General features: G+C 36.9%; 1 protein-coding gene across 4 annotated transcripts in view; it reads right to left on the bottom strand.

The window, feature by feature from the left end:
* Positions 1 to 16,646, bottom strand: part of Pka-R1 (protein kinase, cAMP-dependent, regulatory subunit type 1) — a 145,399-nt gene that overhangs the window by 14,937 nt on the left and 113,816 nt on the right. For all 4 annotated transcript variants that reach the window (XM_090375903.1, XM_090375899.1, XM_090375901.1 and 1 more), the window contains exons 7-9: positions 13,081 to 13,141; positions 11,117 to 11,238; positions 2,326 to 2,407 (exon numbers count right to left, since the gene is read on the bottom strand). In XM_090375903.1, the coding sequence (XP_090232029.1) occupies positions 2,326 to 2,407; positions 11,117 to 11,238; positions 13,081 to 13,141 (265 nt within the window). The remainder of the gene's footprint in view (positions 1 to 2,325; positions 2,408 to 11,116; positions 11,239 to 13,080; positions 13,142 to 16,646) is intronic.

A 16,646-nucleotide genomic window follows, 5' to 3' on the forward strand; every position in this document is an offset into this window, starting at 1 on the left:
TCAAGTGGACCAATCTGATTCATACCTTTCCTTCTAGAGTTTACATAAGTAAAGAAGTCTTTGCATCCTTTGCCCAAAATGCAAACATCTTTGTTGCAGTTTTGAAATATGGCAATGGAACGTGCCCACACTTTTGACATACAGCAATGGAACGTGTCCAGGCTATAAAAGATGCCCTCGACACATATTCACCATCCTTTGAAGATAGTATTAATGAAAAGCCCCCATCATGGCTTCAGAACATCATCTCCCTTTATGCCTACAATTACTCCCCACGCAAGGATTTAGGACAAAAGCTGGCTTTTTCCTTCGTCCTCCTTCCACATGATTGCAATTTCAACACCTTCTGAATTACACCTCTCCCAGATGTAGCCATCCCTGAAGAAAACCCGAGGTAAGAGTATTCATCTGCTTTAAAATAAAATATATAATATTCTTAAAATTTAATATTCCTTTAAAATTTCCAAAAAATAGCCTGTACTACCCTTTTCAAAAAATCCACAAAGTTTATTTTAAATCCATAATGAGATTGCAGATCCTCTACAAAGAAAAATTACAATAAATTATTAGCATTTGTCCGATTTTACGAAATTTAGCAGGTCTCGACTACTCAAGTTGTCTGTCCAACTGTCTAATAAAGTTTCGAGACTTTAGGAACTCCACATTTTTTTACTCTGTCTAATAGAAGCAGTGCAAGAATCACTTTCACCTCTGCCTGCAGCTACTGTTTTAATTTATTAGTCTGTGAATCCCCCCAAGCTAGTAGTTTTCCAACACACCTAACACTTCCTCGTTAGCATCAGCAAATATTCTTGCACCCTTTCTATTTAAGTGTATCCCATCCCTGTAGAAGCAGTCTCTCCCGTTAATAAGAACAAACCCCACTGAGAAAAATTCTACCCTATGAGCCTTGTGCAATTTTTCTCCAGTGCCAAATTGATTAACAAGGCTCTCCTCATATACCTCCTCCTATAATGTCTGGGCAGAATTGTGGACACTTTCAAATTTAACCCTAACTCGGGAATTTTTTTCAACATTAACCTGTACTTGTTTAAGTAAATCTGCAGATCTACTCTTAATATCATTAGTGCCAATGTGTACAACAATATCACCTTTTGTGCCCTTAAAAGATATCTGCTCTTCATCGTCATCGACTTTTTCCCCTGGCAGACATACGCTGGTCCTATTCCACCTATCCTTTTTGCACAATATATTTCCTGTCTTCCTGACAATAGTCACCGACAATAACCAGCTACAGTGGGACCAGCACATTCTGCCTTGAAGATTGCCGCTGTGTTGCCCGATGCATAAGAGAGCTCTGGTATTGAGTTGGTAAGCCAAGAGCCTGATGGCCCCCATTTTAATTCCTTTGAGGGGCATCTACCCTACCTTGAAACTCTCACAGACATTCATCAGAATACCGAGTTGGTGCCTAATTTCTTCACATTCTTTGCACCTAGCAGACACAAAGACATCCTGCTTAGCTAGATCATGTGTTCTTTCCGAAAGTTCCGCAAACATTCCACAAGTTGCATATTTTTTTTAGGCTCTGATGCATTGGCGAATCATCCCCTTCCCGCTACTTTTTGCCCATTACTTTCTGCTTTAGTCAGGGGTATGATTTCCATTTAAATACAATTTAATTGATTAACAATACTACACTAAGCTAATAGAGTCCTAAATGCAGTGATGTCATACTTAATGCTACCAAGTTCGGGATATACATTAATGCTATACTGCAATGATCAATGTTCAATTAGTTATATCCTTAGCTAAACGCAAAAAAGATATATGCCCAAAACGTGATTAGGAATTATAAGTTAATCATAATATATAACAAAATTATTAAACTAACGTCAACCTAAGTCATTCGAACTTTAGAGCCCCCTATTTACCACAATTAAAAAATTTGAATTCCCCTACCACTCACTCTATAACAATGGCAGCAAGATTCAAATGATACAAAGTTTCTACATATATTAAGCATTCACACATTATAAAAAACAAGGCTATTATCCCATATTTCTATTTTCAATGTAGTCTAGCACACCTGATGGCCACTATGTTAATAAAAATAGGCAGAAATTCACAGAATTTTTAAAAAATTTCAATTTAATTCAGGTATTACTAATTTTTCAAAAAAAGAAATTCTTTGTAACCAACTATATTGCAATGATGAGTTGGGGGAGTAAAATTGAATAAAAAAGACAGATTTTCTCTTATAAATCCTGAGAGACGGCAGCTTGTTTGCACCTGAAAGAATATATGTGCATATTTTTTATTCTGGTGGTATTAATAAAAATGTTAATTAATATAAAAACTTACCAAAATAATCAGAAGGCCCCAAATGTCCTACTTCTACTTGAGGCTCATCTTCAGTTCTACGTTGTAAAACCACAGCCGTACCCTATTAGAAGGAAATTCCATATTTAAACTATGAAATAATAAATTTTACATTCTGATATTTATTCAACCCAATGATATATGCCAACACGCTGGACCGGTAACTTGTGTAATCAAGACCCGCTAATACAGGTCGTAGTGGGTTTTGATTACACAAGTTGTCTGTCAAACATGTAGTATAAAGTTTCAAGACAATAGGATTCCCATAATGTTTTTTACCTAATGATAAGTTGTTGTTGTTGTTGTTATTGGGTTTAAAGACACAAGGGCAACTGAGGCCAAATTGTGTCTATTTATCGTTTAATTGCATGACCCTATTGTTATTGTTGTTAAATTATATACTTTTGTATAGGCCAATACATTTTAAGTATATTAAAAGTTCTTCAATATTTGCATTGTTTCCTAGGATATGCGATAAATCAGGTGATACGTTAAGCCTGGAAACTAATTGAAAAGTGTTTGACCAGATGGTTGAATGCAAGGGACAATCAAGCAGAAAATGGCGGACCGTAAGCCGACTGTTACAGGATGAGCACTGAGGCGGGCTTTCTCCCGATAGCAAGTGGAGATGGGTATGATGTGTATGTCCAATTCTTAGCCTTGCCAACACCACTTCCTCACGTCTGTTTGGTCTGAAGCAAGAGAGCCACAGCTTTGGTTCTTGTTTTATTTGGTAAAGTTTGTTGTTAGTATTCCTTTTCCATGTCTGTGACCAGTTGTCGTAACATGCTTTACGAATTACAGGCTTGTAATCAGTGTATGGGACCTGAGGATGTTGTGAGAGAGTGGGTTGAGGATGTTTAGTGGCAAAGTCTGCACTTTCATTTCCCGGAATGCCAGAATGGCCAGGGATCCAGCAAAAGCAGATTAACTGATTGGACATACTACAGGAAAATAGTTGGGAATGAATTTCTTTCAATGTAGGATGAGAAGAGGAGAAATTCTTCCTTATGGCATTGATAGCACTGAGGGAATCAGTGTAAATTATTGCGGGTGAGATGCAAAGTTCAATAATCTTATTAAGTGCTAACTTGATGGCATAAAGTTCAGTAGTGAAGACACTGCATGATAAAGGTAGTGTGGCTGAAATTGTACATGTAGGAAAAACAGCTGCAGCACCTACGTTACTATCAGTTTTCGACCCATCGGTATATATTTTACAGGCATCGGAGTTAAGGGTAGCATGAGCTGAGTGCAACTGTCTAATGTTTTTGGGAGGTATGACATTCTTCCCCCACTGGAGAAAATGTGTATCATGTGAGGCATAAACATACGTCCAGGGTGGAACAGGTGCAGTTGTGTTCTGAAAAATATCAGCTAAATCAATATTCCAACTCTGAATAAGATCTTTGATCCTGAGTGAAGCAGGACGATTTTCATGTGGCTTATTCTCATAAAAAGAATCCCACCGAGTGTGATAAAGATACTCCCAACTGGGTGCAATGGAAGACTTTGGATCTTAGAAGCATAGAAAAGCAATAATGTTTTCCTACGAAGATGTAATGGCGGCTCGTGGGCTTCAACATAAAGACTTTGCATGGGAGAAGTCCTGAATGCGCCCAGAGCAGTCCTCAGGGCACTGTGCTGGATGATATTTAGCCGATCTAATGTGCTTTTCCTAGCTGAGTCATATACGGGAGAACCATAATCTAAGCGTGAACGGATCAGAGATTTGTAGAGGTGAAGTAAGGAGTACCGATCAGCTCCCCACGACATGGATGAGACTGATCGAAGCATGTTCAACTGTTTTAGACAAGTAGTTCGTAGATATGTGATATGTGCTTGGAAGTTAAGTTTACTATCTAATATTAGACCGAGAAATCTGATGCTGTTTACTACTGGTATTGGACAATTGTTTAGCCGTAATTCAGGATGGTGGTGGACAGCACGTTTCTTACAAAAGTGAGTGGTGGTAGACTTTTGTTCAGCTAGTCGATATCCGTTGCGTGACATCCAGGATTCAATTCTGTTAATGGCAAGTTGGAGTTGACGCTCAATGGTGTTCATGCTTTGAGATTGGCAGGAGATGGCGAGGTCATCTGCGTACATATAAGCCTCCACACTTTTGGGGATGTCTCTAGTTATGCTGTTGACTCGAATTGCAAATAATGTTGCGCTGAGTATAGATCCCTGTGGTACTCCTTCTTCCTGAATATGGGGTGTAGATAGTACGTTCTGATAACGGACCTGAAAAGAGCGGTGGCGCAGGAAATTCTGAATTATCTGAGGGAGATGACCCCTTAGTCCTAGGTGATAAAGGTCCATAATAATACCATGTCGCCAGGTAGTATCAAATGCCTTTTCAATATCCAAATTGACCACGACTAGATGTTGCTTCATGACAAAGGCATTCCGAATATTCGATTCAGCTTTGATAAGGACATCAAGAGTGGATCTGTTCTTACGAAAGCCGCTCTGATGATCTGTTAAAAGGTTCTCTGCTTCTAAGATCCAGGTAAGCCTCGTATGTATCATTCTTTCAAAAATTTTCCCCATGCAGCTTGTGAGAGATATTGGCCTGTAATTGTCAACCAAAGAAGGGTCTTTGCCTGGTTTTGGTATGGCAAGTATATGAGAATGACACCACGAAAGTGGATAATCATTTTCTGAGAAGATTCGATTATAGAAGATCAATAGGGTACGTAAGTCCTCTTCAAGTAATTGTTTTAGCATGATGTAATGTACGTCGTCTGGGCCGGCAGCACTATTTGAAGATTTATTTAAGGATTCTTTGAGTTCTGTTATATTAAATGGTTGATTGTATGGAAGTGAGAGCCGTGTGGAAAAGTTAATTTTGCGGCATTCTGCATCTGCCTTGATGCGCTGAAAGGAGATGGAGTAGGAAGCAGAAGCAGATATTGAAGAAAATGATTCTGCTAGCGCATTGGCGATTTCCTTAGGTGCCGAGAGATCTTTTCCATTCCAACAGAATATTGGAGAGGGTGGTCGAGTGAATTTTCCATTTAGCGCTTTAATTCTTCTCCAAATGAATCGTGGGTCAGTGTCTTTGGTGATAGTTGAGGCAAATGAGATCCAGGAGTCACGCTTGGCTTTTCTCCTAATCTGTCTTGCTTTGGCTTTAAGTCTTTTGTATTCTATTAGATTACTGGTTGTAGGAAACTTACGGAATTTGTTCCAAGCACGGTTTTTCTCACGCTTGGCATTCGAACAATCTGTGTCCCACCAGTTGTTATGGTGGGAGCACTTGTGAGGTCGTGACTTCGGAATTGAATTTTTTGCTGCATTCAGTATCTGATTGGTAACGTAGTTAGTTACGTCTTCAATTGGATGTTGCTGAACATAACTCCTGTCTAACTGGACCTGGGTACAGTAACTCTCCCAGTTTGCCTTCTTGAACTTCCAGGTGGATCGGTGCTCGAGATTTGCAGTTACCCTTGTTTGTAATGAACAAAGGATTGGGAAGTGATCACTGTTTAGAGGATAGTTTAGCACTGACCATGTCATACTTGGGAGAATTGCTGGTGAGCAGATTGACAAGTCTATTGCTGAAGTAGATCCTGTAGATGCCGAGATGCCTGTAGATGTTCATGAATATAAGTGGGAGATCCAGAATTTAGTATAGTTAGGTTGTTATTATTCATGAACGTTTCTATTAATTTGCCTCTTGTGTCAATCGCAGGCGACTCCCATAATGGATGGTGGCCATTGAAGTCACCAAAAAGGCAGATTGGAGATGGTAGTTGCATAACCAAATTATCAAGTTCTGTATTTGACAATGGTTGAGAAGGGGATATATATATAGAAGTTAGGGTAATTGATATACCAATTGAAATACGTGCTGCCACAGCTTCTAGACTAGTTTGTAATTGAATTTGCCTGGACGGTATGTTTGATTTTATAAGCACAGCTACTCCTCCTCGAGCAGGAGACTCCGAAATCCTGTCTTTTCTATATATTGTATAGTTTGTAAATTTTGGTGCAGCTTGAGATGATAAGAAAGTTTCTTGTAGACATACTCCTATCGGATTATATTTAATCAGTAAATCTTTTATGCCGTCAGAATTGCTTCTTAGTCCTCTGCAGTTCCACTGTATAATTTTAGACATTATTTGAGTTTAGTTGTGGTCGATTGGTCTGACTGTTTTTTAGAAGTGGAGCATTTCGGTCTGTCTTGTTTTATTTTATCTTTTTTCGGAAAATAGGGGCGTACAGAATCCATGGTGTCATTTGCATGGAGTTCCAAAATGGGTTCCCCATTATCTAAACGCTCATCTACTTCCATACTGTTGGTAGGAGTTTCCATTTGTTTTGAACCTGTGTCAGATTTCGTTCGCTCTGTGTCATATGGGACCGATGGAGTATCACTAGGGATACTGATTGGGGTATTTGTAGCTTCACTAGTTTTATTTTGAGGATTTTCATTTTTTGAATTTGAAAGAGTACATTTCAGCCAATTAGCCATTGAGGTATTAGGCGGAATTGATACATCTGTTTGTGCTCCAGTAGATACATAGTTTCTAGTGCGAACAGCGTAGGATCGACTGCTAGGCATGCTCAACATAACTTGCCTACGTGCCTCAGGAAACGTAACTTTATTTTCTACTTTATATTTTTGAATTTTTTTCCCTGTAATCCATAACTCGCAAGATTTGGAAAAGGCAGGGTGACTTCCCTTGCAGTTTGGACACGCAGGGGTTGCCGCTGAGCAATCGGCTTGAGTATGGTCTTTAGATCCGCATATGGGACAGATGGAGTCACCTCTACATGCCTGCTGTGAATGACCATATTTCTGGCATTTGAAGCAACGAACGGGATTTGGAATATATGGTCTAATACGGCAATTCAAATAGCCAGCTTTGATTGAGGATGGTAAGTCTGGAGTACTGAATGTTAAAATGATGGTTCTAGTTGGAGTTAGATTCCCATCTTTTTTAGTCATGATTCTTTTTACACTTGTTACCTTTTGACTACTAAGTTCTTGGAGTAGTTCTTCTTCGGAGACTGAAGTTAGGTCCCACTCACTGATCACACCTCTTGATGAATTTAAGGTTCTGTGGGGAGTAACTGATACTGTTAGCCCCCCAAAAGATGTTGTATTTAACAGCCGCTCAGAATGTTTTGAGGTGGCTGTTTCGATCAGGAGGTCTCCGGATTGTAGTCGCTTCACCATTTTTGGTGACCCTGCAATAGACTCTAAACACTTTTGTATCAAGAATGGTGATAACTTGCCTACAGATTGGGCAGATAACGAATGTACCACCAAGAAATTCGGTATATCATTTTGACATTTTGCTTCCCTTCGAAGCCTTTTTGGGTGAACACAGTCATGGTCAATTTGAGAAGTCTCTTGTCTTGAGCTCAATGGCTCTAAAGGTGGATAACTATTTGTATCCATATTAGCTCCTTTTGGCCCTGGGGGTTTACCTTTACCACCCAGGTTACCGGCCCCGCCACGGGGAGGCAGGAGCAGTGCCGCTTGTGGCCAAGCGTAGAGGTTAGTTTAGTTAGTAGAAGTACTAAATTAAAGAAAAAGGTACTTTCCTTCTTCTGGGCTCACTTCTTAAGTGTTTTTAAGAAAATGAAGCTACTTAACGAAAAGGTTTAACAAGTAAGGGAGAAAACAAAAGAGAACTAGTCGCTTACCAAAAAACGCTCTTTAATCGCACGAGAATCGCTTGGCCACGGAAACGCTTGGCACCCGGGGCCCCTAATGATAAGTAGTAGTTACATAATTGATATGCACCAATATCAATTATGTAACTACTGCCTTGCAAGCAAATTCTTATAATTTATAAGAATGCCATTTGCAGAGAAGTCAAGCTTAGAATAATGATGAGAGGACATGAATTGAAAAAAGGATGGATGTAGGATAGATGCTTAGAAAATTTGCTTTCAGCCAGAGAGTGCGACTGATTGTGGGAACAACCTTTCATTTGGTGTTGTGGAAATGGGTTTAAATAAATTTAAGGAAGAATTAGACAAATTAGTTATCAGTTTGGGTTTTTTTTTGCTGACGTTGCATAAGCTTGCTTCTTTGCATCATTCTCCGCTACTCGAGAAAATACATTTAATCATCTTTCATTCCAGAAAGTGTTGTTTTACTTCAACCTAATAGATTTATACATGAGTTTTAAAAATTTAAAGGCTTTGACTTCTGAAAGTCAGAAACTTTAAATTTGGCTACTTAATTAATTATCTATTACTGATGACTGAAAGTATGTTAAACTTCATGTATGTTCATCATGCATGATGTATGGTATATAAATTTTAATTCAAGTTGCAAATTCTAGCAGCTAATGCAAAATTTTCATTGACTACCTTCCTTCTTATTTACTTATATAACAACATACTGATTTATAAATCTGTCATTAAGAAATTCTGGTTCTGGGCTTAATAATGAAAGCAAGTACACATACATCAACATCAAACTTGAAAGTGAAGAACATACAATACACTGGGATTAATGCTTTATAACTAGTGTATATATGTATATAATTTTGTGTTTTATTCAGTTTCTACAACCCATAAATTTGTTTTTTAAATTATAGTTTTGAATCAAAAAGTAAAAATAGTTTTTTAAAAATTGATTTTTTCATACTTCTTGGTTGGCGATTTTTGGACATGATCTATTTCAGATTGCCTTGTTATGTTTTGCTTAGTACTGCACATCCTCCCTCTCACTCTTTTAACATGTTTCTGGTCCAACACAAAGGAAGTTGAGTATTGTATTTATTATCAACTTAAAGATAAGGGGAAAAAAAAAGGTGGTGGGTGCTGAATTATTTTTTGGCATATACATATTGCATCAGCATCAAAAAAGCTTGGAAAGGACTGGAATATTCAAAAATGTGTTGTGCCTGCTTGTCTAAGGACTAAATATTACAGACATTTTTTATTTGCTTCATACTGTTGTTAATAATGTCATTAATTATCAGGCTATGAACCTTGACAGAAAGTTTGTTATTAATCCAGAAGCTATGCAGACTAGATGTATCAGGCCTGACAGATATTAGCATTAGTTGAGGCATATGATGCAAGAAAGCAAGCTTATATAGCATCAGCCAAAAAAACCCCTTCCCATTTCACCCATCTGGTTAATCCAAATGTTTGTCTAGTTCAGCCTTAAATTTATTTAAGCTATCAATTTCCACAACAACAGATGGAAGTCTATTCCAGCAGTCAACTACCAGCTGGCTAGTTGATTGCTGTAAACTTATGCACATCTATTCTACAACTGTTTTTCCTCAAATTGAATCTATGCCCCCCCCTCAGGTTCTTAGTCTGAGCAAGCGGAAGTATAAATAAATAAATAAATAAATTTTCTGTTTATACTCCAGCACAACAACCAAGTCAGTAGTTACAATAAATCGTCAATACAAATATTTATCGTATTTAGTAGTCACGGGCTTGAAATAAGGATGTTTTAAAATGATCAAACATGAACAAGTATTGCGCAGAATTTAGATTTGTCACTGTCAACAGTGAACACAATAATAAAGGAAAAACAGAGAATACGAGAAGCGGTGAAGGGATCGGCACCAATGAAGTCAACTATGATAACCAAGGCTACGAAATACAAATCAGTTTTTACTGTAATTTCTTCCTTTAATGTTTTCTTTTCTTATATGCCATTCCAGCAACTTCACCGCTGTCCCCAGATAAAGCTTTTAATTGAATTAATTAAAAATATAACTATTTTTCTATATATATATATATATATATATATATATATATATAACTAATATATAAAAAATATATAACTAACTAATTGAAAAATATATATAACTATTTTTCTTCATTCTTCTGAGGATATTATGTGGTTTTTGTAATTTTGGCATATCACGGATATAGGAGCAATATTTTATTAGTCATTCCCTAGTTATGTAAAACTCGACTTATGTAAGAAGTCCTGGAACGTATGTCGGGAACTTACCGTATTTTTGGATTAACCGGGAAATCGATTATCTGAGATTTTTATTTTACCATCTATCCCGTAAAATTGAGAGTCTACTGTATTTGAATAATATCTTAATTTTATTAATTTTAATAAGCAAATATACGTTAGTGAAGGTATATACTACTGTTATCTTTAGCAATCTTGCCAACAATCCATTGCATCTGATTTGACATCTCTGTTACATAATCTTTATACCGCATAAGGAGATTCCGTGTTGTTACAGGACAAATAAACTAAGCCAAGAACGGCTTAAGTTCTGAAAATGGGAGCATCTGTAGACTAGGCACCTGCGAGGTGATCTGATTGAGGTGTTTAAGGCCTTGAATTGTTTGAGCAAGCTTAATGCTGATGGGATTATTCTACTTCTTGCTCAGATTACACACCTGAGGGGGACATAAATTCAAATTGAGGAAAGACAGTTGTAGAGTAGATGTACGGAATTTTGTCTTTACCAACAGCTGGTGATTGATTGCTGGAACAAACTTCTATCTGTCATTGTGGAAGTTGATAGCTTAAATAAATTCAAGGAGAACTGGACAAACTTTTGGAGCGAATGGATAGGTGAAATGGGATTTTTTTTTTTTTTAATGCTGTATAAGCTTGCTTTCTTGCATCATATGCCTCTACTAATGCTAATGTTAATAATTTTCTTATATTAATAAGCAATTTTTAATGTAAGGAAATTAAAATTCATAAGTATGTAAAGTGATATTCATACAAAGTAACATATGCACATTGCAAGATTGTATTCCTACTGGTAGGCCCAATATAGACTACTGAAATAAAGATTTTTACCTCTTCAATAATGAAGAAGTCATCACCTTGCTCACCCTGTTCAACAATTATATCTCTATCATTGAACTGCACTGGCTCTAAGGCATCAGCAACTGTAAGTCGCTCCCACTGATCAAGGCTTTCTGCAGACATGAGAAAAAAATAAAAAATTATCAACAACATAAACTTTCTTGTAACACAATTATTATTAAAACGGCATACTTGCCAAAATTTGAATGGAGAATTAGGAAATATATTTATTAATTATTTTTTTAGATTTATGTAAAGTATATATCTAGTAACTAATGAGGGAAAAAAAAAGTAGTTATAGATGGAATGGAAGATCTAATTTGTCATAAGATGAAACAATGAGATTATCCCAACAAAAATTTATTAACACATTAAGAACTCAGGATATTTTGTTCAATATTATCTGATTAGTAGATATTAGACATTAACAATGAGTTAACCATGCCGTTACATGTCACATATAGCAGCATCGTTAACTCATTTGTGGCTAACTCACTCTCATTATTTAAGTTTAGCACAGAACTTCAATAGAAGTGTTGAAATATTTAGTCATTTATTGCAGAAGGAAATTATTTATTTTGTTTTAGTATTTTAATACAGGATACAAAGGAACCCAGTTCATAAAGTCAATACATCATATAAATTATGGGCATTTGGAAGTTTGCCTATCTGTGATAATAATGATAAAAAGAAACAATATTTTCCCTAGATGATATTTAGGCTGAGATTGGTTACATCAAATCCAGTGTGAAAGGTCTCAAAAAGTTCTTCCAATTATTGGCAGAATTTGAACTGGCCCTTTCAAAATGGGCAGCAATTGACAAATCCACTCAGCCACAGAGATCCTAACATTATGATGATAAACATGGAGAGGAGAAAAATTAGTAGTTGTCGTTAGGGTCAATAATTATATCTTCTTGGATTAATGTGCTAAAGATATCAACACTAAATGGCTGTTACATTAAGTCAAAAAATATTGCCTGACTTTAATTTTATTATTAAAACAGCAGAGTTCAGGTTGATATTATCGTTATTTTGTCATTATTGTGAAATGATAAAAGGATTTATTTTTCTCAGAGCACGTGTACATGATAGGCATATAAAGTGAACATACAGTACTTAAGAGTTGCATGTCTAGAAGAAACTACTATCTATTGGTTCAGTCATGTCATGTACATTCAGCACAAAAATCTTAGGCTGAAGTTAAATAGGTGTAAGATAATGAATGAGATACAAAATAAAAGTGCAATGAGACAAGGAAACATGACAAGGGATCCCCAAACAGCAACAGAGACAAAATGTGGATCAAAATATAGAAGAAGAATAAGAGAGATCTGTCACTGAAAGGAAGTTATGTAGTTCAAGAAAGTAGCAAAGGAAATATGCAGAATCAGCAAAAAAGTTTGTAAGACAGTTGAGAAAGTGGCTGCAATAGCTGTATTTTATGTGATTTTACAGACAAATAAGCCAAGCTGTAATTACAATAAAGTCATGATATCCTTATGCAGTATAAAGTTTATCTAACAGAGATGTCAAATCAGAAGCACTGGATTGAAGGCAGGATTGCCAAAGATATCAGTAGTATATTACCTTCGCTAACATATTTGCTTTGCTACCACTTATTAAAATCAAAACCAACGGGTTATAAAAATTTGGAAAATCCCAACTCCACCACTTTGCTTATTGGAGGCTTGAAGTGGTGAAACTCATGTTTAGTCTCCAGAGCAAAGTTTCCGGCATCCCCCTCCCCCCATACTTATCCTTCAACCCATGCACGGTACTAAGTACTATAGGTTTCGATACCTTTCGTGTTTGGGGTTTCATAAAAAAAAAAAAAAATGATTTATTTTATATAAGTGAATTGGAGTGTGAATATATTTTTGACTGGTACCATACTAAAATTAATGTAATAATAAAAGCAGTTTAAAAAAAAAAAAGCACAAAAAATTACTAACCCAAAATGGAGACCTTGCTGAGGAATTCTTCATACAACTTCCTTTTACGTATTGTACTTCCCTTTAAAAATAAAAATCAAGTAAATGTACAGACATGGGCACACATATACACTCATGCAAAAGAAATATAAAATATGGGGGGGGGGGGACAAACAGTTTTTAATGAAACTGAGAACACCAAAAAAATCTGTTTATTAAAAGAACTTTATGAAATAAATTAATCTGTCTGTGGCATCCATAAAGCACAAAACTTTGGTGTCTTAATTCTATAACAAAATCCTAAATAGTTGAATTCTAATTACGATCATATTGCAAATTTTTCAGTATGATTAGTGTCAGGATAATTAAATGACATGCTTGTTTTCATTCCTCCCCAGTACTTATGTTAAGTCATTTAATTCCCTATTACCAGCACAAAATTTTGTATGTGTATATACATAGCATTTCAATTCAAAGACACTCGGGTTCATCTTGGTTATTTTTAGGTTTAAGCTATTTGTTATCTGGACCTTTATTGTCATATTTGCGCTGAAATATTTAAATGTGTGGTATTACATTTAAATAATTGCAACACAATTATTTAAATGTAATACCATCTTCCCCATTTTCAGTTCAGTGTATAAATATCATTAACATACTTCTTAAATGAATGTTAACTAATTTTATTTGAAGAAAAAACAAAACAAACAATGATTGTATGTGACATTTACTCTTCAGTACATGCATATTTGGCAGTTTGCACTGTGTCGCTGCATGCTATGACCGCTGTGGTATTTTTTTTCCCCTTCAAATAAACTGGCTTATGCTCTTTTCAGATGTTTTTAGACCAAACTAAGGGCGGGGAACAATATATATTTACTGAGAAAAAAAAAATTAGCTGATCAGACAAAATTTTAATTCAGAAATTGTAAAATCTAACCTGTAATACTTAGTCCAATTTAACAACAAATTCAAAATTTTGAGCCCAAATACGACAAAAAGGGTACAGACAACTGCTCATACCTAAATAAGCAAGACAGCCCATTACCTTTTAATTGAAACATCCTGTATATATGGTGATTTTAATAAGACTGGCCAAAGTTCTACTCATTAAAAAGATGAAGGCAGTTCATATAAACATAGGTCTGCAAATGCTTCCTTGTTGATTTAAAACCATGTTGCTACTCTTGGTAGTTATCCAGAAAATCACACTGTTGTAAAGGTATTAAACATGCATAGTTGCTTCTATCACAGTATGTGTTCAAAATTGCTTCATTCAGCAGAGATGTAGATGTCAATGCACTTGCAAAGATGTTTTTCATTGATGACTGGAAGAGAATAAAATTCCAAGGGATTCAAATTTGGTGAGCATGGAGGCTATGCAGTTAGCTTGCTATGACATAACTGATGGCCAGGTTAACAGGAATTGAGCAATTTCCAGGCAGTAATGCTGAAAATGCAGGGAGCCCAATCATGCAGAAATGACATTCACACTTTCACCTACAATTAGCATTAGCATTAGTAGAGGCATTTGATGCAAGAAAGCAAGCTTATGCAGCATCAGCCAAAAAAAAAAAAAAAAACCCCACTTCCACTTCACCCCTCTGTTCGTTCCAAATACCTGTCCAGCTGAGCCTTAAACTTATTTAGGCTATCAACCTCCACCACAAGGGATGGAAGTCTGTTCCACCAACCAACCATCCGCTGGCTAAAGGCAAATTTCCTCACGTCTATCCTACATCTGTCTTTCCTCAATTTGAATTTATGCCCTCTCAGGTGATTTTTCTGAGCTAGAGGAAGAATCCCATCAGCATTGAGCATGCTTAAACCATTCAAGGCTTTATACACCTCTATCAGATCACCTCGCTGGTGCCTAGTCTCCAGACACTGTAATTTGCAAAACTTAAGCCTTTCTTCGTAAGAGCACCCCTTTGTTCCATTCACTAATCTTGTTGCCCTTCTCTGTACTCGTTCCAGCAGCTCTACATCCTTCTTGAAATGAGGCCTCCAGACCTGTATACAGTACTCTAGGTGTGGCCTGACCATTGCCTTATACAATGGAATAATCACCTCCTTATCCCTGCTTGAAAAATTCCTGTATATCATTGACAATACTCCATGAGCTACTCTTGCAGCCCGTCTGCACTGCTCAGAGAACTTCATATCTGCCTGCACAACCACCCCCAAGTCCCTTTCATTCTCTACCACTGTCAGTGTAGTACCACAGAGTTGATACGTTGCTCTGGGGTTGCTGTTTCCCATGTGTAGTACTTTACATTTGTCAATGTTAAACTTCATTTGCCACCTCTCAGCCCATCTGCTCAACCTTTCCAGATCCTGTTGCAGAAGCATAGTGTCAGTAGTGTCCTTGACAACCCTGCCAACCTTTGTATCATCTGCAAACTTGGACATTAAGCTTGATATACCATCATCAATATCATTTATAAATACAGAAAACAATAATGGACCCAACACTGAGCCCTGAAGGACTCCACTAATAACATTAATCCACGATGAGCAGTGTCCATTGATTACCACTCTCTGTCTTCTCCCCCTCAACCACCCCTTTATCCATAGCAGCAATTTGCCTCCAATGTCACACTGCTCCAATTTGTGTAGCAGTCTTCCATGTGCAACAGTATCAAAAGCCTTTCTAAGATCCAAGTATATAATATCAAAGTTATTCCCTGCATCCAGTTCTTTTGTGACTGCATCATAATATCCAATCAAGTTGGTCAGGCAAGACTTCCCCTTAACAAAACCATGCTGTGTCTGAGCTATAACTGAAGTCTTGTCTAAATGATCCTGCAGTGCTTCTTTAACCAGTGCCTCCATTAATTTTCCTGGAACAGAAGTTAAGCTCACAGGTCTATAATTACTTGTGTCAGCCTTTGATCCTCCTTTGTGAATTGGGGTCACATTTCCACATTTCCAGTCTATGGGTACCTCCCCTGAGTCCAAGGAAGCTCTCATAATTATGGCTAAGGGTTTGCTTACTTCCTTTGCTGCCTCCTTTAATATAACTGGATAGATCCCATCCACCCCGGGTGCCTTTCTTGTGTTTATCTTCAACAGTTTCTCCTCCACTTTACTCCCAGTTATTTCAAGATTCTGTAGCTTACTGCTAGAGTTGAATACACCTCTGGCATTCCCCTTGCCGAATAACTCCTCATGTGTGAATGTCGATGCAAAATATTCATTTAGTTTGTTAGCTACCTGAGCAGGATCATCAACAGTTGACCCATCAATATCAAGTGGACCAATCTGATTCATCCCCTTCCTTCTAGAGTTAACATAAGTAAAGAACTCTTTGCTGTTTTTCTTTGCATCCCTTGCCAAGGATTTCTCGTAATCTGCCTTTGCCTGCCTAACCTCCTTTGTAACTTGGTTGCATATCAACTTGTATCTATCATAGGCTTCTGTGTCATGTGTTAATTTGTAAGTATCCCATGCATTTTTCTTCTCTGCCATATGCCTCATTAGTTCATCTGACATCCATTTTGGCCTAAACCTTGAACAATATTTCTTAGTTGGTATATAAAGCCTAGTAGCTTCCAAGATAAGTTCTTTGAATGCTTCCCATTTTG

Source organism: Mastigoproctus giganteus, chromosome 6 (genome assembly GCF_048544385.1).
Source record: "Mastigoproctus giganteus isolate SK-2022 chromosome 6, ASM4854438v1, whole genome shotgun sequence".
NCBI lineage: Eukaryota > Metazoa > Arthropoda > Arachnida > Uropygi > Thelyphonidae > Mastigoproctus > Mastigoproctus giganteus.